This window comes from Danio aesculapii, chromosome 17 (assembly GCF_903798145.1).
Source record: "Danio aesculapii chromosome 17, fDanAes4.1, whole genome shotgun sequence".
Lineage (NCBI taxonomy): Eukaryota > Metazoa > Chordata > Actinopteri > Cypriniformes > Danionidae > Danio > Danio aesculapii.
Window position 1 is genome coordinate 8,212,552 of NC_079451.1, and position 23,980 is coordinate 8,236,531.

At 36.7% G+C, this 23,980-nt stretch overlaps 1 protein-coding gene across 2 annotated transcripts in view; it reads right to left on the reverse strand.

The window, feature by feature from the left end:
- Window positions 1-23,980, reverse strand: part of crim1 (cysteine rich transmembrane BMP regulator 1 (chordin-like)) — a 313,308-nt gene that overhangs the window by 268,845 nt on the left and 20,483 nt on the right. For both annotated transcript variants that reach the window (XM_056477346.1, XM_056477345.1), the window contains exon 2: window positions 6,180-6,353. In XM_056477346.1, coding sequence (XP_056333321.1) covers window positions 6,180-6,353 — 174 coding nt within the window. The remainder of the gene's footprint in view (window positions 1-6,179; window positions 6,354-23,980) is intronic.

The following is a 23,980-nucleotide window of genomic DNA, read 5'->3' on the forward strand; positions in this document are numbered from 1 at the left end:
ATTAATGGATATTTTTGCTGAAAAGTTATATAATGAATAATCCGGGTGACCACAGAGTTGAGGGTCCAAATGCAATTAATAAACTCTGAGTCAGGTAGGCAATGGTCAAAGCAGGAGCAAACAGAAGCATGAGGGTAATCCAAAAGCATAGTCATGTTAACAGGCAAAATGATCAATACAGGTAGCAAAACAACATAAACAATAAACAAAGCAAAGGTCAAAAAAACATGGCAGGCAAGACAAGGGAACGCTTAGAAATGTTACAGCAAACAAGACTCAGCACTGTGTGTGTGCAAGTGTGGTGTATAAATATCAGTCCATAATGAGCTTCCAACTGTGTATGTAATCAGGGGTGATTCAGAACTGGTTTGTGAGTGAGGTGCCTGATGGGAAATGTATCGAATGTGCAGTTTGGTGGCAGAATTGTAGTTCGGGTGATAGTGAGTGTTTCCAGTGATCTGCAAGGGCTAGATTGCTGGTGCTCGTGACATTGTCATGCATTACACAGTTATTATTATACAATTTGGATTACTGGTTATTGGAGGGACTTGTCTATCCTGTCTATGGCCAAAAGAACATCTGGTTAAAATAAGTGGATTTTATTTATGTATTTAAGAAGTACATTATTATGTTATAACCAATTATTTACCAAATAATTACTATTATTAATGATATCAAAAGTTTGTAATAATTCAATTGAACCTGTTCAGTTTTCAAATATATATATTTAAATACAATATATATAAATGTGTAATATATTGTATAATCTAGTATGTATGTAATATAATACAATACTTATTTTTGCTTTTCATACTCAAAGTGGTTTCAGTTGAGTAAAGATAATATTGATTATCCGAAATAACATGATGTATACATGTAAAATATATAAATATTGCAATGTGGAGTGGACGCTGACAATGGAAGTGCGGATCCAAACACAGGTTTAAAGCAATGACCAACACAGGGGCAAACAGATGTACACAGGAAATCCAGAGCCGTAGTCAAATAACAGGCGTTTGGTCAATACAGGCAGGAAGCAGACAACATAAGCAAACAAACAAGGTCAGGGTCAAAAACACGGCAAGACAAAGCAAAGGAATAGTCTGGTAATGAGTCCATGAGCAGCTTCAGCTGTGAGTGAGTGCAACCAGCATAATCTGGAACAGGTGCATGTGAGCGGTGCATGACTGGAACTTGTAGTCCATGTAATGGCGGAATTGTAGTGCATTAGCGATCTGCGTGTTTACCAGAAATCTGCAAGGATTAGATCGATGGTGATTGTGACTAATATATACAGTTGAAGTCAGAATTATTAGCCCCTCCCGTTTATTTTTTCCCCAATTTCTGTTTAACGGAGAGAAGATTTATTTCAACATATTACTTAACATAATAGTTTTAATAACTCATTTCTAATAACTGACTTATTTTATCTTTGCCATGATGGCAGAACATAATATTTGACTATATATTTTTCAAGACACTTCTATTAAAGCTTATTTAAAGTGATTTAAAAGCTTAACTAGGTTAATTAGGCAAGTTATTGTATAATGATGGTTTGTTCTGTAGAGTATCGAAAAAATATATAGCTTAAAGGAGGTAATAATTTTGACCTTAAAATGGTTTTTAAAAAATTAAAAACTGCTTTTATTCTAGCCGAAATAAAACAAATAAGACTTTCTCCAGAAGAAAAAAATATTATCAGACATGCTATAAAAATTTTGTTGCTCTGTTAAACATAATTTGGGAAATATTTAAAATAGAAAAAAAAATTCAAAAGAGGGCTAATAATTTTGACTTAAACTGTACATATAATTTTACTGAAATTTAAGTTTTTTAACTCTAATTTAAACATTTAATTAGAGATTGTAACAACAATGTCTACTGTATAACACATTTATTCTCTCAATATATGCAAATAAGTCGCACCAGTGGCTCAGATTCTGTATGGGCCAACCCTTGCGTTGGTCAAAATCTAATTCTTTAATATTTCATTGTTTAGGTATTAACTTCTCAGGCAAACGGGCTTGCCTATTTATTCACAGAACCATGACCAATGTCTTGCAAAGTATCTGAAAGATTGACCTCTTTCAATCAATTTAACATCCTTCTATTCTCTCATCAACATGATTCTGGCCATCAAAAAAAAAAAATGAAAAAAAAGGAGACACGCAAAGCAACTACCCAAAGCTCATTTCCTTTTTTCATGCATTTTAGGAATGGATTTATCTCAAATGCACAAAACAACAACTGAAGAAGACTAACATCTCTCCATCAGATCTGGTGATGATTTACTGCCCTGGTTTTTATTTTATTTTTATTTATTTCTTTACTCTGAGAGAAAATCTACTTAGACATCAAAGGTCAACATATTATTATGGTTTTATTGAAGATTGATTTCCTGTAGCAGCAATGGTAGCAGAGAATACGGATGTCATTAGGGAACCGTGAAGAGGGCACCGCGACGGCATTATCAATCTCCACTGTCCTTTCAGAAGGCCCAACTCTTCACAGCCTGGCTAAAGAAACCCAAGAGGTCACTGAACCTTTCAAAATGGAGCCTATTCTGCTGCGCTGCTGATAATATCAATAGCACTTATCTATTCACCGTACGCCCTTGTGCCTGCCAGCTTCCCGTAAATACAAAACATTCCCTCATGAGGAAGGACGGTTTTCCATCGGGCTGAAGAAAGTAAACGACCTCGGAGAACGAGTACATATTTCAGATGATTCTGATTTGGTTGCACCTGCAGTTGTTTAAATGCACTTCTGTCTCGTCCTTTCTAGGCACAGAGAAAGCAGAGCAAGTGGAAGTACAAGAATTTAATCATATTACCTTGACGGCTCCACTTCTGTGTGACAGAAGCAATTGTTTAACGTGAAATCAATAAAATTTTGCAATGTCTGCTGACACAAAAGACGGCCAGGTTGATGAATCACGACAGTAATGTTTTTCTTATGCAAATGATCACTGCTGAGCGCATACCATTACAACACTGCAAAACATGTGCCTTGGCCCACGCTCCTCGCGGCACTGAATGCTAACAGATGTACGAGGAAAAACAACTTTACGCAACAGCCAGAAAACGCATCACGTTCTCAAGCAACAAAAAGCGCATTATGTACGCAGTTAGGTGGGGAGTGGCTCTTCACGCTCTATTAAAAACGTATCTTATTGACCTTCCTACTTTGCTCAGTGCTAGCATGAGCAAAACAAGTCATACTTGAACCTGGAAACTGCACTGGTACTGACAAATCTTCTTATCTGAAGCTCTAAATATAATACAGTAGTCTTGTCATATTGAGTGGTTGCTTTGGTGTTCTGAATAGTTTTTGGGTTTTTGTTTTATGGTAGCTAATGCATATTGTACATATAACTCATTGCAGATTCAAGGTAAAATTGAAAGCTTCAAGAACTGTATTTAGGAATGAAAGGGCCCTCACACCCTGGGCCACTGCCAAATGGCGACTTTGGGAAAATATAGATGGTAAATATAGGTAAATATAGACCTGTGCCAAATGGCACACTTCAGACCTGTGGACATCCTAGTTTGCATCTTAATAATGTTATGTATTGCAAACCGAAGGGCTTGGACACACCAAGCCGATAGTTGGCCATTGGGTTTCATTGGTAAGGCTAGTTGGTTTAGTGTGTTCCACACATTCCCTCTTTTGGGGTTAACACTTGTTGGCCATCAGCGTGTAGAATCAGTTTCGGCTGTCAGCTAAAGAGAGCAATCTGATTGGTTATTCAGTAGCAAATCAGAGAGTGAAATAGTGATGTTAAGTAGTAAGTAAACAATTCAACCTATGAAGGGTCACAATGAGGCTGGCTGTAATTTTGCTAAAGATAGGTTTTGTTTTTTGCTAGTTGTTTGGAATTGGCTTGGTGTGTCCCAGCCCTAAGCGGACCTTGACGTAAGTCCACAAGGGTGAACTGGAGTATATTTTAAGACAAACTCAAATAGGAAGAGGTGTGGTCATCGCTTCACCATTGTTTACTAAGTGTGTATAAAGATACATGGACACTGGAGCCTTTGAAAGCCACGTCTATCAGCCAATCCATATGCAGATCTCTCATATATCTGCTCATAGATGGATCATCTGATAGACGCAAATTTCAAACTCCAATGTCTGTATCTGTGTTTGCTCTTGGTGAACAGAGGTAAAGTGTGGTGAAGCGATGACCTTCAGAGCCAATCACAGTCATATCTGTTGAGCACATAAACACAACGGCCAATCAGCAGAGTTTAAGAATGTGCTGTTAACAAGAACTATACTTTTAAAACTTCACTATCTAGTGGTACCAAAGTAAACACTTTTGATAACCCACAAAATGAATATGACAGACTCATAAACTTGGTGAGTATGTACAATTTAAGGCCATGAGACCGAAAGTCCACATGAAGTGTGACATTTGGGTCAGGGCTTTAGATGGAATGAGTCAAAGTGATTAAAATATGCCACACTTTCTGCTGCCAGCAGGTAGTGCAATGACTATAATCTGAACTTCGGCCTTGAGCTATGTTATTTTGCATAAATGCTGCCATGTATTTAGCTAAACCATACTGCATTTCTTTGGTTGTTAGTGTGTGACCAAAAGAGCCCTCCATCAAATTTGGTCCCCAGAAATCCTGCTTAAACCAACCTAGAATGTCTTGAGCTGGTCTTAGCTGTTTTTCCGCCCTAGTCAAGCTGTTGTTTAGCTGTTCAGTCAGCTGGTGTTTATTGGAAAAATGAACAATATCCTTCCACAAGAGAACATACTACCAGAAAAACAGCTTAGTGCTTTATTTATTAATCAACAGAGTGTTACTCAGTCTAAGGAAGAGATTACGTTTCCCATTTTATAAGCCCGGACGCCACTAATAAAACACTGTAAAAGCACATAGACATCAAAATGATAGGCCAACAGCCAAAGGGGAAAAAAACATCAACAACAAGCTACTCATCAAGAGAATTAAGTGTCTATTAGACACAACAGCTCCAGCAAATTGACAACTCTACAAATAGATAAGCAAAACAACATCCCAGACTAGACACAACATCACAATAAACAAGTGACAACTGCAACAACTCTAAAGCTCTAGTCAAAACAACATGACAAGCACCTATTAGTAAAACAAAACAGGGGGTAAAACCTTCAAAAATAGCCACAGCCTGCTTCAGGGATGACGAAAAGCACACCTGCCACAATAAAACAACAAGGCCTTGCACCCGTTGCTAGGACCGTTGTGATAACAAGCATGTATTTTTATGTTTAATTGCCAGTGTGCCACCGGCTCAGACAAAATGCACAGGCACGCTCGGAGAATGCAAGCATCCATCAGGGAGCACATTTTTCAACGCAACATTTGCATTCTGATAGCTCTAAAAGGAGCCTTATCAGCCTCTAGTAAATCAGCTTGTTTGTTTGTTTAATCACAGGCTTCTACAAAATCCTGTCATATAAGCAAGGCTGCACTGAGAAAAGAGAAAAAAAATTGGCCTTTTCTACCCCACCCTTTACAAATGGAAGAGAATTAAAACAATCAACAATTCGAGAGAAAAAAAAAAAAACTCCAGGGAATTCAAACATGGCTTAGCAAGGGCATAAAAGATGTCCCTGTCTCAAAGTCACAAAACTTTTTGCGAAATAAATAGCTGTACACAAAAAAAAAAAAGTGGAAAATATGCCTGGGAAAGGACCTACTGCAGATTTTCACCACTAATAAAAACGCTATTCCTCATCAACTCTGCTTGACATTCTCATTTTTATTCCAATTCATTAATTTAAATTAGTTCAGAGGTTAAATCATACCTTCATTGACACAGAAAATGAGCGTTTAGATTGATTATCCTTAGATTCACTCAAAACTAATAAGGAAGCTTATTCCAATTAGCACACCTAATTATGGATAATTAAGAAGAATGCTCGACAGAGAAACACATCCACTTCTTGATATCTTTAATGGCGTGCGAGATTCATGAAATATACCCCACAACAATTGCACAGAGACTCGTTATCAAGCTTGTTTTCAAATAGGCTCAAAAATCAAGCAATCGAAAGTTCAAACGCATATTTTAAAGATGAAACCCATCAAGGGCGCATTAAAAAGTATGCTATTATGCAGAAAGACATGTTCATGCAGGTACAAGCTAATGGAGAGAAAAGATAACGAGAATGGAGAAGTGAGCGGTACCTTCAATCTTCTGTAGCGCCGTCTGACAGGCTTCCTGGCTAGCGAACTCAAATGGGTTGTTGCATGTCCGTACACTGTCACACTCACACTTGCCATCAATGATGTTACAGCCCGTAACCAGGTTTTCATTGCACGGCTCAAAGCCCAAGAGCTGGTCGTCATCCCAGTTTTCATCTGAATGAAAATAAAAGACACAAATATCAGCGAGGATATGCCACGGCAATACAGAACTTACAGATACAACACAGAAATGAATCACCAGATAAAACAGAAGCAAATCAAGTTTGAAATGCAGAATTGGGCCCAGTGTGTTTTCATAAAATCATTCAAAATCAAGAATTCCCCAAAGTAAATGTTAAAGTAATGGAAATACTGAATGCGTTAGAAGAGCATATGCCAATGACATGTGCATCTGAGGTCCATCAGAGAATGTATAAAGCATATGTATGATTTAAAGATGAGGTCAAATTACATTTTTATAAAGGAAATGTATGTACAACGTGTCTAATGTTTCAAATAATTTTAGTTTAAATTAAATGTCAAAATGGGGGCGATGCGGTGGCGCAGTAGGTAGCACGTTCACCTCACAGCAAGAGTTGTTGCTGATTCGAGCCTCGTCTGGGTCAGTTGGCGTTTCTGTGTGGAGTTTGCATGTTCTTTCTGTGTTGGCGCGGGTTTCCTCCGGGTGCTCCGGTTTCCCCCACAAGTCCAAAGACATGTGGTACATGTTGATGTTTCAAATTATGCATTTTAAATAGTGAATTTATCATGTATGGCCATACACCCAAAGCATTTCACAACCATGAGGGGGATCTCTCCCCACCACCACCAGTGTGCAGCATTCAATTGGATAATGAGATGGCAGCCACAGGATAACGACGCAAGTGCGCTCACCCCTACGAGACTGGGCATGGGATTTTTAATGATCTCAGTTTAACTTCTCATCCGAAAGACTGTGCTCACTGATAGTATAGTGTTCCCTTCACTATACTGGGGCATTATGACTCACACAGACCACAGGTTGTGTTGGCCTCACTAACAACACTTCCAACAGCAACCTAGTTTTTCCATGTGGTCAGCCATCCAGGTACTGACCAGGATCAGCCTTGCTTAGCTGATATGGGTGATGAGGTGAATTACAATATTATGGACTTAAATTTGATGCAAAAGATATTTGAAAATCAAATATGATCCTGTCCTCACGATCACAAAATGTTTGCTAAACAAGTATATGAGATTCTTATTCAGGGTGACGTATAAGCTAAATATGCAAAAATAGCCTGGGAAAAGACGCAAATTTTACCAATAAAAAAATCAACGCTTCTGCATCAACTGTAGTTGACATTCTCGTTTTCATTCAAATGCATTTACTTAAACAAGTTCAGAGGTTTAGTCAGACTTTGATCATACATTGACACTTTTTTTCCTGACACACAAAATTAGCTTCTAGAGAGTCTTTCAGTTTAGAAAATGAAAGATGCACATATCCATGAAGACGCCACAGCAACACAGAACTTCATAAAAATGAATTACCAGATCAAACGGAGAAACCGAATGTTAAAATTCAGAATCGGGCTCGATGTATTTTCACAGCATCATTAGAATCGCGGATTCCCCAAAGCCACGATGCTGGAGTAATGAGGCTACTGAATGCCTGAAAAGAGCACATGGCCAATTACATGTGCATTGAGGTCCAAAGGGTATCGCAGAACTCAAGAATAAGAGAAAAACGCAGACTTGTTATAAAGGATTATGCCGTTTCTACGTTTCTAGCCTCTCTCAACTTACACGATAGATAAATGGTGGCAGAGAGCAGCGCATCTTCAAAATAAGAATGACCCTGACCCTGAAGACGCTTCTATCTGCCAGCAACATTATGAAGTCTTATTTGCAGTGCAAACACACATTGCTGATACAAGCGTTGGTATTTCAGCCCACTGCGTGTTCACCTTATCAGCGCACACGCATGTTTGTGTGCTGAGGACGGATGAATACACACTCAAGATGACACACCAGGGGAGGCCAATATACAGAATGTGCATTTTATAATACTAAAATAAAGATGAGTTAAAATAAAAAACTGTACTAAATGGACACAGCAAATGAGCATGTAAGGTGACTGCTTTAAAGTTTAAAATCATCTTTTTTAAAATATGGTTGAATTAATATCAATCTTCATTCAGTGTACCCAAAGTCCCTTTAAGTCAAGTCATTTATCTCGGTGGCCATCTTTGAAACGTCTCTCGGGCAGTATGCTCGGGCAAGCTTATGAAAAAATTTCATAATAGGAATCACCAAAAAACTAAACAACAACTGTGCCCCCAGAGAATCGTCAGTCAATAGCGATCATTGATTAGCTCATGTACTAGAAGGTGGGGCTTCATTCGCCATGTTGATCATTACACTTTTCTCCATTCAAAACTATAGACGAATTACAGGTTCGTAAACATTCAGGATGCGCACGCATCGAGGTTTCAGAAAAAACCAGGAGCGCTAGCATTTACAGCGAGGGAATGGCATTCGATGCAGTTCAGAGTCTGTTGTTGTATTAAGAGATTAGAAGTTATATTGATTACATATAATATATATTATTTACATAATGCTTTCAGTGTATTATAACAGCTTGTTACCCAGTGATAAGCACAGTTATTTGGCAAAAGTGACTTTAAGGTGAGCGGCGTTCATCTGACAGGTCCATTTGCGGTAGCACCCTCCCAGTGGATTAAGATGAAATGGCCGAGCATCCAGCCCGAAATATACAACTATCTCATTGAAACTGAAAAAAAGTGATTTTACAAGAGAGAAGTTAAAGGCTTGCAAGTCTTTGGATGCCTACAATTTTGTTCAGTGTGGTCATGTGCAAGAAATAATGCTCTATGATTACCAGATTCAAAACTTTGTAGTGCTAAAAACTGAGGTTCTGCCTAGCCAAAGACAAGGAAAGAAGACAAAACTGTACAAGGCCTGGGTAATCATCAACAAGCAAAACAACTGCATTCTGAACAATTCATTTCATTCTAAGCAGTCAGTGTCCGCAGTTTAATTAACCATATTTAATTGTTTTTGCTGAATCATTGCTGCAATCAAAAACGAGTAATGTGTATGATTCAGCATAGCGTGAACTTACTTGATATGAAATAAGAACTAGAGTCGAGCTTAATTAGGCTCTCACTTCATTCAGCTCCTCTGATGTCTGCGGTTGGCATTAAAAGCAGCGTGGTGTACAGTAAAATTAAAGTTTTCTAGTTTTGGCCTTTCGATTTCGGCATCCTACCGCACAACATGACATGTTTGCTATTGCAACTGGTCTTTTTTCTGCAATCGGTATGCGCAGTTGAACCCATGTGACGTCATGTGTGATGTAGGTTGGTAATTCCCCAATACAAGTGACACATCTTGTGTATTCTATAGTCTTTGGTGTTACATATGATTAAGTAAAAATGAAACACATTTATTCTTTTACTGCATTTAATTTAAGAATATTTTAATTGACTAAAATTATGTTTTAATTCAACGCATTATTTAAATTGACTTTTATTTTATTTTTTGACAGACTTTATTCAACTCCTTTATAACAAATTTGTAAAACCTATTGGTTTGAATGAAAGGCATTAAGATTAACTAGTGTTTTTAATTTCTGAACTGTGTTGTTTGTTTTAAATAAGTATGACAAGCTATTAGTCCGAATGACATCTTTGTTGGTATAATCTGTAATTAATGTAAAATAAAATATACCAGACAATGACATCAATAACCCATCTACAGTATAAACATATATATTAACTGCTTTTTTAAGTATTCTATTATAGAATAGTGGCAAAGTATAAATATTAAAAATGAAATGAATTACCTTTTAAACAGTACACCATGATCCATAAATTACTGACAGATACAAACTATTGTTAAACTGAACGACATTTTATTATTTTAGTGACCTCTACAAATCGTGACAACAAATTCAAATGTAAAATTAATCACATGTTAATTACTCACATTTTAAATCTATTTATTTTCATATTATATATTTGTAGGGTGACATGGTGGCTCAGTGGTTAGCACTGTCGCAAAAAGGTTGTGGGTTCAAGTGCCGGCTGGGCCAGTTGGCATTTCTGTGTGGAGTTTGCATGTTCTCTCTGTGTTGGTGTGGCTTTCCTCCGCGTGCTCCGGTTTCCCCCACAGTGCAAAGACATGCGGTATATATGAGTTGAGTAAGCTAAATTGTCTGCAGTGTATGAGTGTGAATGAGTGTGTATGGATGTTTCCCAGTAATGGGCTGCAGCTGGAAGGTCATCCGCTGCGTAAAAACGTAAAAATATATGCTGGATAACTTGCCGGTTCATTCTGCTGTGGCGACCCCAGATTAATAAAAGGATTAAGCCAAAGGAAAATTTATGAATAAATATACATTTGTATATATTTAGCATAATTTAAATAGCTTAAGATTTAAATAAGTGTAAATATTCGAAATAATTATGCATAAATGTAGTTAATTTGAGCATTCATTTGCTATGCCAGACCTCAGTAACATAAATGAGTTTCACACAGTCAGTCTAAAACCCTGATTTATTTGTGTATACATCAGCCAGCACTAGTGCATACTAACCACCAACGCATGCATGTAGATGCATCTGCATGCATGTAATTTGTGTCTTCTGGTCTCTGAGGAATGCAGCCTGCTTGCCAATAAATAACGGGCCTTACGCTTGTATGAGCAATTCGGCTGTTGACTCAGAAACATTTCTGCAGAAACCTGCCTCATTCTGCAGAGAAATGTACCAGAAATGAGACAGCGTGTACCATCGAATGACTTTTGAGTCCATAACATCTCAACCCCTGGGTGGGTCACTTTAAATACTCGGAGGATAAACAAGTCATGGAAAAACACTGTTCGCTGTAGGGTCGGTCATGTGTTCAGCTACCGGTGCACAGCTGCACACTTGCGTTTTCTCATCTGGATATGATGGGTGTGACTGCAGCTGTTCAACTAAACACCCATTTTAGAGGCCTCGAGAACACAAAGTTATCAAAGTTACAAAGCTTTCAATATCCCTATTATACAATATCCCTATTATATTTATTTTTTCTTTTTTAGATTTCCCAAATGTTGTTTAACAGTGGAAGGAAATTTTCACAGTATGTCTGATAATATTTTTTCTTCTGGAGAAAGTCTTATTTGTTTTATTTTAGCTAGAATAAAATCAGTTTTTAATTTTTTATAAACCATTTTAAGGTCAAAATGATTAGCCCCTTTAAGCTATATATTTTTTCGATAGTCTACAGAACAAACCATCGTTATACAATAACTTGCCTAATTACCCTAACCTGCTTAGTTAACCTAATTAACCTAGTCAAGCCTTTAAATGTCACTTTAAGAGAAGTGTCTTGAAAAAATATCTAGTCAAATATTACTTACTGTCATCATGGCAAAGATAAAATAAATCAATTGTTAGAAATGAGTTATTGAAACTACATCACTACAAGCTTTGAGGTGAATCTCAACGTTAGGCCTTAAAGCACAACGTACCTTTGAAAACCCGACAAAGGAATAAGATTGTTGCTATGATGTACACATTTGTACATTTGAGTATTAACATGTACCATTTAAAGTATAAATGTGGACCTGTTAGGCAAAAAAAAAAACCTTATGAAAGTGTAGTTACAGTAACAGCTTTTGAAACTTTATTTATTAGACTCTTTAATGGTAATACAAGATTGACAATAGCTACATTTCCATCTACCCATTTTTTTATGCACATATGCACTTAACTGAGTAGGATAAACGTTTTATTCGATAAGAAAAGATGTGCATAAACTACGATGGAAACACTTTTACCAAACAAGTATGCACATTAAAAAAGGTCATGTGATTTTGTTATAAGAGATCGTGTGATGGTAAAAACCAGCAGGCTGACCGTAATGTAAAAGATCTGAAATGTTGTTTTGGCCATTCTTAAACATCTTAACCATCTCAGTATTAGTGTTATTATATTATTAATCTCCTCCAGAATTGTCTGTGCTTCGCGATTCAATGATGACATCTTCCAACGCCACCATGTGTTCATTGCGTGTCGCCATACTGTCTACTGAGGCACATTTATTAAATAAGGAAAAGATTCACGCAGCTTCTTCTACCACAGCAAATTTCAGTTTCTGTTTATTTTTGGCGCTAGTTAATCAGAAAGTAACGATTTTGTTCTCTTTGACTCGTTGGATGGAAACGCTGCTTTATTTGAACGTCTTATATGCGATATTCCTGTTTTGCGCGTACATTTAATTTGCATCTTTGGATGGAAACATAGCTACTGATAATAAAATAGATTCAATAAAGGAACTACAATCGCATAAAGCACTGCAAATGCCAATGGAAATACACTGTCAGCATGTGCTATCGAAATGACCAGAAATACAAGTTTTCAAAGACTTGAGTTCAACACTGCAGCTAAAACTGTCCACCAGATCAGCTCTAAACAGGTTAAGAATCTGCTTTCTATGTAGAGTGGCTCAACGTTTAAGAGAATTTGGATTGAAAGCTCACTTTGACTGACCAAACCTAAACATGGCAGAGGGGAGACCAATTCATTTTTGAAATCTGATTACATAATCCAGGTAACATGTAATTAATTACTACCCAGCACTGAATGTACAAACTAGTAACGAATATAAGGCAAGAAGTAAATTTTATGTAAGGCAGTAAGGCTGCACAATATATTGTTCCAGCATCAATGTCGCAATGTGATCATTCGCTATAGTCAGATTCTTCAGTTGAGTCTAGATTCTATTATCATTTGCATGGGCTCTTGAGACCTGTGACTGTATTAAAGCATTCAGGCCTGACATTGTGATATTTTGTTTTGCTGCGATATGAAAACAATTTCGCCAGATGGCTTGAATAGCTCTAAATGTGAAAAATCATTCATTTAGATTGGTTGGGTTGAGTTTGTAAGGGTGTGAATCATGTATAACAGTGTTTCTCAACCACATTCCAGGACCACTAGCACGGAACATTTTTCATGTCTCCTTCATTTAACACACCTGATTAAGATCATCAGCTCATTAGCACAGACTGAAAGACCTGTAATCGGTGTGAGCGACAAAGGAGACATCCAAAACTTGCAGTGGTTGAGAAACACTGATGTAGAAAAATAAAATTGCACAAATAATTACAATATAGCAAAGAAAACAGTAAATTAACAGTTCTTTATGGCTTTCCAGAGAGTCAAACAGTATTTAAATACAGAAATTAAGTAATGTAACATTGTATAGTATTCACTGTATTAATAAAGCTGTAATTTTTTCTTCATTAAAGTTACAAATGTGTTATGTTATTGTGCCCGAATACTTTACACTACTCTTGAAATGCCTTTAAAACACATAGAAATGATAAAGTTTCACTCTGTTATGGTAATACGTTGTAATGACTCCACAAATGTACACTCAGTTGTTGATCGACTACAATCCCAACTTAACATTGCGTATCTCACGATGTGACTTGGGGACACACATTGCGATATTGATGCAGAAACGATATATTGTGCAGCCTTAGGTCTGTGAAATTGTACAGTTTGCAACTTTTATAACTATTAATTTTATTGAATTATTTATAAAACGAAGGCTATGTATGCAGTATTATTTTACATTTGATCATTTGATTACTGTATCTGAATACTAACTCCTCGGAAAAACAATAAAACACAGTTAATCTTATTTGTATTTGTTTTTTTGTTTTTGTATTTGTACGTAACCTAAGTGCGATTAAAATGGCTGCCTCCTTGTTTTCTCTATCTTTACGTATTTAATTGTGTTTCATTACTTGTAACCACTCCACGCGACTTGTACTGTATCTGGTTAACTCTTTATTTTCTCATATCGCGTCTAAAACCACGTTTAAAACTTTGTTTACGGATTTTAATGTGTTTGTGAGCTCGCGACGCACTGCCATTTGCCGGTGTTATTGCTACCATCAGCTGTTCCTACACACATGCGGCAGTTTCAAAATATTTCGGCTTTTCCCGCTGTGTGGATTAATACTGAATGTGTGTCATGGTTAAGAATAGAACAATATGCTGGTGTTTAACTGCATTGCTTTAATGCACTGGGTACACACATACACTCTGCACTCTGACTACTTCAAAATTGTTGATAAGCCGCAGTGGGCATTTCTCTCTGTCTCATGCTGAACGCAGTCGACAAATCGCAATAGACTGGGTCATCAGACTAATCAGTACAGATTAGCATCATGCTAAAGAGGAGTTTGGGAACAAATTAATCGCTGAACGAATCATATGGCGTTGGGATAATTAGGTAAAAATAAATGCATAATATGAGACAATATATGTGTTTTTTGACTTTGCATGCATATCAGCCTGTTGTTGAAGACCCCTAAAACCAAAATATGACCTTTTATAATGCATCATAGGGGCTCTTTTATGACAGTAAAATATAAAACATTTCATTTCGCTTATTTGCTAACTAAATCCATTAATCTATGTATTTTAAATGTGTTACAAAATAAGCCAATTGTTCTCTCTGGTGACATCTTCTGAAGCAACATTGGTGATGTTTTCACTGTGAATTCAGCATGTGACTGACGGCCTTGATATGGCTTAAAAAATGCAGCATTATTCAGTGTGTTGACGTAATTTCCACGAAGACAGGAAGATGATCTGCAACATATTCAAAAAAAAAAAATTGCCTAGAGTATTTGTGCTGTTGAGCTCAGAAAAGTTGCATCTGACAGCTTATGACAACAACTGTGAGTCTATCTAACCATTTCTCCCCCTAATCTCCTTTGTATCGCTTTAAAACGTAGCGTTCTGTTTAGAATTCAAATGAGGACGATACGATTTGTGATCTGCGCTGACTCACACATATGATCCACTCAAACCAGACTTTATTCACCTCTGTGGGAAATATTTACGCTGTCAGAATCATTTATCCACTTTAGAGAGCACTGCACGCCATTTATCATATTGAAAATAGTACCTATGCGAACAATTGAGTGATTTCAGCTACATCTTTATCAACTATTTATAGTCTAGAGGATGGGATGCTTCAGAATCAAAGATAATTTGAGTGAATAAATGTTTGGGCAAAGATTTGATAGTAAAAAAGTGGCTATTGAATCCATTAACATATATGCTCATAACAACCCTGTCTTTAAAAGTGTGTAAATGATAATATCATATTTAAAAAGAGATTTAAAAAGAGATATGCCTTGCAAGGATGACACAAAAGCAATATAAGAGCCCATATGTTGTATTTTTGCTCCTTAAGACACCCATGTTGGCTTTTTCTACATTAAAACTTTTAGATATTGTATTGTGAAACTACATAACATCAGTGGATTGTACAATAGGCTTTTTTACAAACATATTCAAATGCTGTATTTCAAACTTTTATATTAAACTACAACAGACATCTTAACAATTGGCAAGCAATTAGACTGCCTCCTGAAGAGAGAAATGAAGCAACCAGCTCATTTTCTTTTAATGCAAACTCTCCCTCAACATTTACATAGAAAGAGTCAACGTGATCAAACGTATCGGCAAAGTTGGTTTTCAGTGCATCTAGGAAACCAGTCATCACCGCTTTGATGACCTGATGTGCGCAAAGTAGGAAAGTTGCTGTCAGTCATCGCATCTCACCCTTTTTACAGTCTTTGGTCTCACCCAAGCGGCAACCTCCCGCTCTCCCTCGTGAAGCAAATACAGAAGTAACTGAAACTGGAATTTTTCGAAATTCCACTAGTCCTGGCTCCATAATACAGCAAATTTCTATTGAGCCTACTGTTAAAATGGCAAACTTTACAGCAGAAAGGTGTTTACAGCCTGGTACAAAGAACAATTTTAGTTCATATAGCTAATATTGCCCTTCATGACAACTGTGAGGGGGTGCATTTTTTTTTATAACTCATCAGTTTCATTTATATTAGGTTATATTAAGTCTGCATAATTAAGGACGTGACTTTCGCTGGTAGCCATCACTTCACCTCAGCTGATTCCGGCTGATTAGCTGCTGAACTCGGCATATACATCATATTTTTGTTTTGTTTTGTATGTGGCTTTACACAATTGCCTTTTGGAATTATTTCCTACAATAATCAGATGGTATGGCATGCTGTGTGCACTTAATTGTGTTCACAAACCATTCACGTGGCCTCCGTTTCCCAGGTGAGTGAAATTATATACTTACATACCATCTCTATAAATGTATTTATTTTATTTAAGATAATTTATCCTTTATAATTCTCTTTAGACCGGCAATGCACTCCAGAATCTAACAGATTGATTAGGTTGTCATATGGTGTTATGCCTGGATTTCATAAATAACCTTGCATTTACTAACACAGACTATGTTTTAAGTATTTGGAAGTAATTCCTGTTTTCTTCCTGTAGAAAAACGTCATAAGAACAATGTTTAGTGGCTCAATGTATTACAATAATGTTTTTAAAAGTTTAAACACTTTATTGAAAAAGTATACAACCAAACACATGTGGTCAGAGCACAAACGGGTCACATGTAATGAAGTATTAAGCGTTTCTCCAAAAGAAAAGCTAGTCTAAGCAAAATGCTAGCAGGTGTCTGTAGCTCCGTTCACGCTCTACCTCTTTGCCCTTGTTTGGTATCCCCGGTTGGTGCGATGGCGTGTGAACAAAATGGCGACGGTTGGCCACACCTACTGGTAGCTTCTTTTGGATTTTTTAGAAACCTATAGATGATGTCACAGATACTACGTCCATATCTTTTACAGTCTATGGTCTCACCACCTGAAAGGCTGCTCGTGCCATTTGCTTATGTCACATGACTCACGCTCTGCGCAGCTTTCAACTGCAGCTCATGCTGCATTGGACGCACGTCACTTTACAACTACAAGGACTTAACTAAATTCACGTTTGATGTCTTGGGCACACTATTTGGAGTGCCAGAATAAATTGCCTCGGGGGCTGAGTTCGCCCGCGGGCGCCAATTGAATAGCCCTGATATATTGTTTGAACATCAATATCACAATCTACGAATCTGCAAAAGTCACACGTAGGATTAGATATAGATATATATATATATATATATATATATATATATATATATATATATATATATATATAACGATGACCATGTTTTTTTATGTTTGATTGTTCAATTTCTGTCCTAGAATACTGCTACACTCCCTAGAAAACCATCTTATTTTTACTCTGTAGTATTTATATATGCTTGCAAATTTTTAGATTTTATCCAGATGCACTGCATTGAAAAGCACTTCCCAGTCGATCTAAATGAAAGAAATATTTCCAAACAGAGTTATTAAAATCATCAGTAGACATTATATTTATATTGCGATATACATCGCAGCAAAACAAAACAGATTTTTCCAAAATCATGCAGCCCTAACCAATATGAAGAAAACGAACTGATATGAAGCATGTTTTTACCACCCGAACCTGACTGTTGCACTCTGTAGGAGACTGTGAGTATGTGTGAGCTTGTGATCTCCTAACAATCAAAGACCGGGAGCTGATGTTCCAAAGCCCCTGCGCTTGTTGTTTTCACCAAAGCCACGGGGGTGAAGTCCCCAAATAGCTGCTGTCAACAGCTGATTCTTCAGTAACTAAGCACAGCTCTCCAGACCAGCTCCGGGTCGTTCAGCTGGGCGTAGAGGGTTGAGTCCCCTGCCAAACAAGGCTTGTCTGTAGCCTGGCACTGGGCTCACATGATAAACACATCGCGGTGGTCTGAACCACCACACACACATGGTGATTTAGCTTGGCATATTCGCAGACGGCGCTGCCTTGAAGACCTCCTGGGAAACTCCTGCTTATGAGTTCACAATTAAGATGTGATATGCATTTAAGTGATTTCAGTCAGTAAACGAGATGCAATTTCATATTTCATATCACTTTTTCACTTCCTGACAAACACCGGATGTTTCTTTAGTGCTAATGCCACAAAATAAAGTGCAAATATGCATAATGCTGTAAACGATGTGTTGAAAATGTATTTATCATTCTTCTGCTGTTCTGAACAATGGATTTGATAGACCAAATCCATAAACCAGTTACATGAGCAGCATTTACTTGCAATATTCAGTTCACAATATGCATACTGGAGATCTCAATCAATTACAAATCAAATGAATTGCATGATGTGCCTATTAATTAATCAAATTAAATCCCAATATTTACTAAAAGAAGCCTAAAATTTAAAAGAATGCAGAAGCATTATTGTGGTAGGCGAACAAATGATTAAATGAGCATTACAAAGTGATTAAATAAACACTACAACTAATCCAGTTGTTGGATTTTCATACATGTAAGCCTAACATCTCTCAATGTTCCTGTATTTCCATTCCAAGAGATGGAAAAGCTGCTGTCTGGAGCTTTCTAACACAATTAATCACAGTAAATGAATAGGCTAAGTTGATAATCTGAGTACAACATAAGTGGTGAGCAAAATATTCACAATTACAACTTCAATCATGACCAATTTGCCTCTATCATCAGTCTTTTACTGACAAGTCCCCAAATCCCAACTATGAAAATCAGGACTCATTAAAAATATCAGTCCCCACTGGAAATTACAACAATGAGGTGGAGGTGCATTGATTTTGTAAGCACTTTCATTTGAACATAACTTGACTGCAGGATTTCTAAAGGCACAAGTTTTAAAACTGAAAGAACTTTACATTCATTATAATCAAAGACAGAAAGAAGGCTTTAAATGAAGTTACAACCTAACAGAAACTGAAGTATTTTTCTTCTACAACCCCTAATCAGAAAAGGTTGGGACAGTATGGGAAACACAAACTAAAAAAGAAAGTAGTGATTTCCAAATATACTTGTATTTCAATTCAGACAATATGAACACAAAATATTTTCCAATCATTTTCCTAACTATTCCATGCATGTTTCAACAAAACAATGCAAAACCACATTCTGCACATATTACAAAGTACTGGTTGCGGAGGAAGAGGATACAGGTACTTGATTGGCCTGACTTCAGCCCAGACCTGTCTCCAATTGAGAATGTATGGCACATTTTGAAGTACAAAATGCGACAACGCAGACGCCATACTGTTTCTCACCTTGAGACTTGTTTGCAGGAAGAATGGGACAAAATTACACCTAAAACACTTCGTCACTTGCTGTCTTCAGTTCCTAAATATCTTTTAAGTGTTGTGAAAAGGAATGGCAACATTACAAAGTGGTTACAACTTTTTTGAAATGTGTTGCAAGAATTAAAAATTAAAAATACAATACTTGTTTATTGTGAAAATAAAATCATAAAAACACATTAATTAATGTTTGTTGTATAGCTTGTAATGAAATTACAGTTTAATTAAATTTAGAAATCACTACTTTCTTTTTTTTATTTGCGTTTTCCATATTGTCCCAACTATTTCTGATTTAGGGTTGTATATAGTGACGCACATCTCCATTTCTTGGATTGCACCAGTTCCTAATTAGATGAGCTGAAAGCAAGCTAGAGTTGATTGTCAGAAAAGGACAGGTTAAAAAAAAACTAAACGAATTGTGGATTTTAGTGATGAACAAGCATCCTTCATTTTGTAGAAAACAAAATAACCAAAATTAGAGCACAGCAATGACTGAAGTACAAAGATTACAAATAAAATTGCTGAATGTTCAGCACTTAAAAAGTTATATGATGAGTGCAAACCCTTGCTTTGAATTTGCATTAGTCTCTCACACACATCACTAGTCTAACAGAAATCACTCTGCTGTGAGAAATGTCCTCAAGTCTTTGGATAATTATGTATTCAGAAGTTAATGTCCAAACATATCTTGATATAAGTTCACATTAGCTATGTTTCCATCCAAAGATTTTAATAAAAAAAAAATACTGTGGACTGTTCTAGTAACTGAATAACTCAAGATATTGGTTTATTTCAAGTCAGAGGGGGTATCCAGTATGTTAGTACTTACTGAAGGCACAAACCGTTTTACAATTTCAATTTAATGAACTGGTTCGATCAATTCACTTAGAAGATACGGTTACAATAAACGATTCATTTACGAATCTCCTGTCATCAATACAGTCAGAAACAAAAACAATGGCAGGCCGGAGACCTACGTTTTTGCAATGGATTCTTGTTATTTTGTTGTTAAGTGTAGATTATATGTAAGTAAAACTCTTGACAACTGCAAGAAACATGACAACACACAAAACTGGATACAAAGCACTAAACCCTGCACCTCACCTCCATCTAAACAACAAATGATTGACATAAGTTCACATTCTCCAGGTAAAACAATTATTTATTTTGATTTGGGGATGTTTTTTATTGTTTTACTGTTTATTTTTTTACTAAACATTTTAAAGGTTTAAAATCTGTTTTGTCTTAATAGAATTTATTTCATGTTAGTACACTTTATTGCAGTCTCTTTTTTCAATGGACAGTGAATTTGCGTAATTAATAATACAAAAAGTAGCAAACACAGTACTTTACATGCTTTCATTAATCTGTATATACAGCATTTATAGCTCTGGGCTCAGAAAGTTCTCAAAATATAATATTATGCTACATTTTTTAAAGAAAAATGAAGGTGTAGGTTATATAGGTGGCTGTTAAATGCAGATCATCTCCATAAAAAAAGTGAAAAAAACACCTGCAAGTTCTGAAAAAGCTCAAACCTCAGACAGGTAAGGAAATGTAACGCAAAAATAACTCTAAATTAATATAAAACATTACTTTCAATAAAAAGTAAATTAGTTACTTTTTTGGGGGAGGAATTCAATATTGTAATGCACGCTTTCAAAAGTAACTTTCCCCAACACTACTAGACTCTCACAGACATCACTAGTCTCTTCGCACTGCCTGTTTGAAACATGCCATATATTTGTGGTCAGAGATGTGAGTTATTGTTAACAATTCGACATCCACAAAAGTGTGACTGTTCTTTTTATTACATTCTCTCAAGAATTCCATTCGACTCAACTATTGTATTAAAACCTTGTATACTGAGCGAAAACAACCTCCTCTCGCATTACCTAATATAGACAGCTAAAAACAATCTCACAAAGGCTTGTAAAATCCCAAAAAACTGGAGGACTAAAATGAACCCACATTCAAACACAGCGGTTCTTCATAAACAAGCACAGTGAAAAAGTGTTGTTTTGCTGATATCAAGGCATGATATCAAATGGCTCGTCGTCTGCTCCCTGAAACACAGCCTTCCTGCTGTCCTGCGTAGCGGCACCTGGTTGTTATCGAGGCAGGAGTCCTTCCTGAAGCAAGAGATGTGCGCTAATTTGCAACCAAACCGATTAATTACTCTGTCAGGAATAGACAGCATTTTTAACACCCTCGTCGTTAAATGCTGCTTCAAGACTAATGCAGGAAAGCAAAAATAGGAAAACAAACATGCTCATTATTAATCAGAAAAGCTATTAATACTCAAGATATGCTAATGAATCCTAACAAATTCCTTAACCTTTAACCATATTACCTCTGATGATAACAGTCAGTGAAAATGTCCCTGGGAAATAAGGTAGGGCTGCATGATATTGGAAAAAACTGACATTGCAATATTTTCATTCACTGCAATATATATTGCGATATAAATAAAATTTCACCAGATGATTTGAATAGATTGTAAAGAATTCATAATTTTAGATAGACTAATGTGATGCTGTAGGGGAGCATATCTGAATAAAATATAATCAAAAAAATGACAAGCAAAGTTAAACAGAACAGAAAAAATGTTCAAATAAACACAGATTTATTATTTTCTTAAGAGTCAAACAGTGTTCAGAAGCAAAAATTAAATAATCACTGTATAATAATAATAATATTAATAATAATAAAATAATTGCTTTAATATCAACAGAGTTACCCAATGTTTTTAAAACTGAAGTCAACCAATCACTTTAAAAACAATGGGTTTACTTACTTTTGAAAGTAAAGTCAACTAAACGCTTAAAAAGGAACATGTTTACTAACCTTTTTTAAAGGTGAAGTCAACTAATCTCTTTAAAATCAATGGGTTTGCTCACTTTTGAAAGTAAAATCAACTAAACGCTTTAAAAGGAACATGTTTACTCAACTTTTTAAAAAGTGAAGTCAACTAATCGCTTTAAAATCAATGGGTTTGCTCACTTTTGAAAGTATGGTGGCCACTTTGGCTTTCTGATTGATAATGTTAACCAAAAACCACATTGCACACAGTATTTTGGCAATTTGTAACTATTTTATATTTAGTTGGCTGACAATTCAATCTATTCATTTCTATACATATCACATCATGTATATTCATAAGAAACTCACACCTCATTATAAATGAATGCATTTCTGTCAAGACAACTCTCAGAGAAATCTAGTACGGTAATGAATATGGATATGGCAATGTTGATGTGTCTGGTCTTGGCGGCATACTGTAGATCTGCTGTGCTGCTGCTCCTGCTTTGATTAGTGGTGCAGAGAAAATAGCAAACATGTTGTCTGAGAATATAACACACTGCTGCAGCAAGCATAACTAACATAAGTTAGTTCTCTGTGGCAGATTTATACAAAGGTGGAGCTGGGGCGGAGGAGGGCATGCGAAAACGTGCTGATGAAAACGACAATGAGGTGTTTAAATGGAAATGTTAAATGAGTAAGCTCATTGACTGTGGAGGTGACAGCAACCAATCACCTGCACCATGTAGTAAGATGTAGAGTTGAGTACCGGAACCATGCTGGCACTGGTACCTATGTAACCGCTATGTACCGGACCGAATCAGCATATGAATTTCGGTGCCGAATTTTGGTGCCACTGGTGCTGCAACAAGGATGTAAGAAGCACCAAGGGGTGCATCAAAGACACAGATAGGTACATGCTGTGTCACCATCTCTAAACATTTAAAAGTAAACAACGTTGAATCGCGCAGTATGGCGCACATGGATTCAACCTAGTGACTATGTTACATGGACATCACGCTATTGATGTTTCCTCCAGAGTTTCATGTATTTTCGGATGTTTCATTTTAAATTTTTTAACTGCAATTGAGCAGTTTTACTTTTTATAAGGAACATTTCATTCATGCCCCTGTGACAAACTGAGGTATTGGGTGCAAGTATGAAGTAAGGACTGGTGGAAAAGTGTTATAATGGAATTTGATACCACATGCCCAATGGAAAGAAAAAAACATCCACATTTCGCGATGCGGGTGTCTGTAGTCCTTTACTGACTATGTAAGGGCAGAGAATTGCGACAAACAGCCATGTGAATAGAATATCCTATTGCCAAGTGTGGCGAAAAGTCTTACATGCACTTCAATAATACCACTAAAATCAGCATACTCCACATGTCTTAATTCGATTACTGTTTAGTTCTGTTTAGTTCAACTTAAGTCGGATTAAGGTAATTAAAATAGCTGTTTACATGGTGGACTCTTAATCAGAGTTTTGTCTTAATCATATTAAAATCGAAGTATTGGTGTCCGTATAAACGTAATTCAAGTGTTCACACTTAGCTGATGATTGTTTGTAAAGCTTGTTTGGCATACTGTCCCGGAAGAGAGCCCTGAGCTCATAAGATCCTCGAGCCCGGGGCTCCCTCCCGTTTGCAGGGCGAGAGGGGAGTTTGAGCTCAGGTAGATCTTGAGAACCCCCCTGCTTTAGTAGTTAATGAACAGATTGTGATTACTCTTAAGAGATAACTACTTACTAGGTGCATGTCTATGGTGCCGATTTGGATTAGTCAATTGCATGTTTTTGGACGGTGGGAGGAAACCGGGGAACCCGGGGTAAACCCACGTGAGCACGGGGAGAATGTGTAAACTCCGCACAGAAACATCGGCTGGCTTGGTAA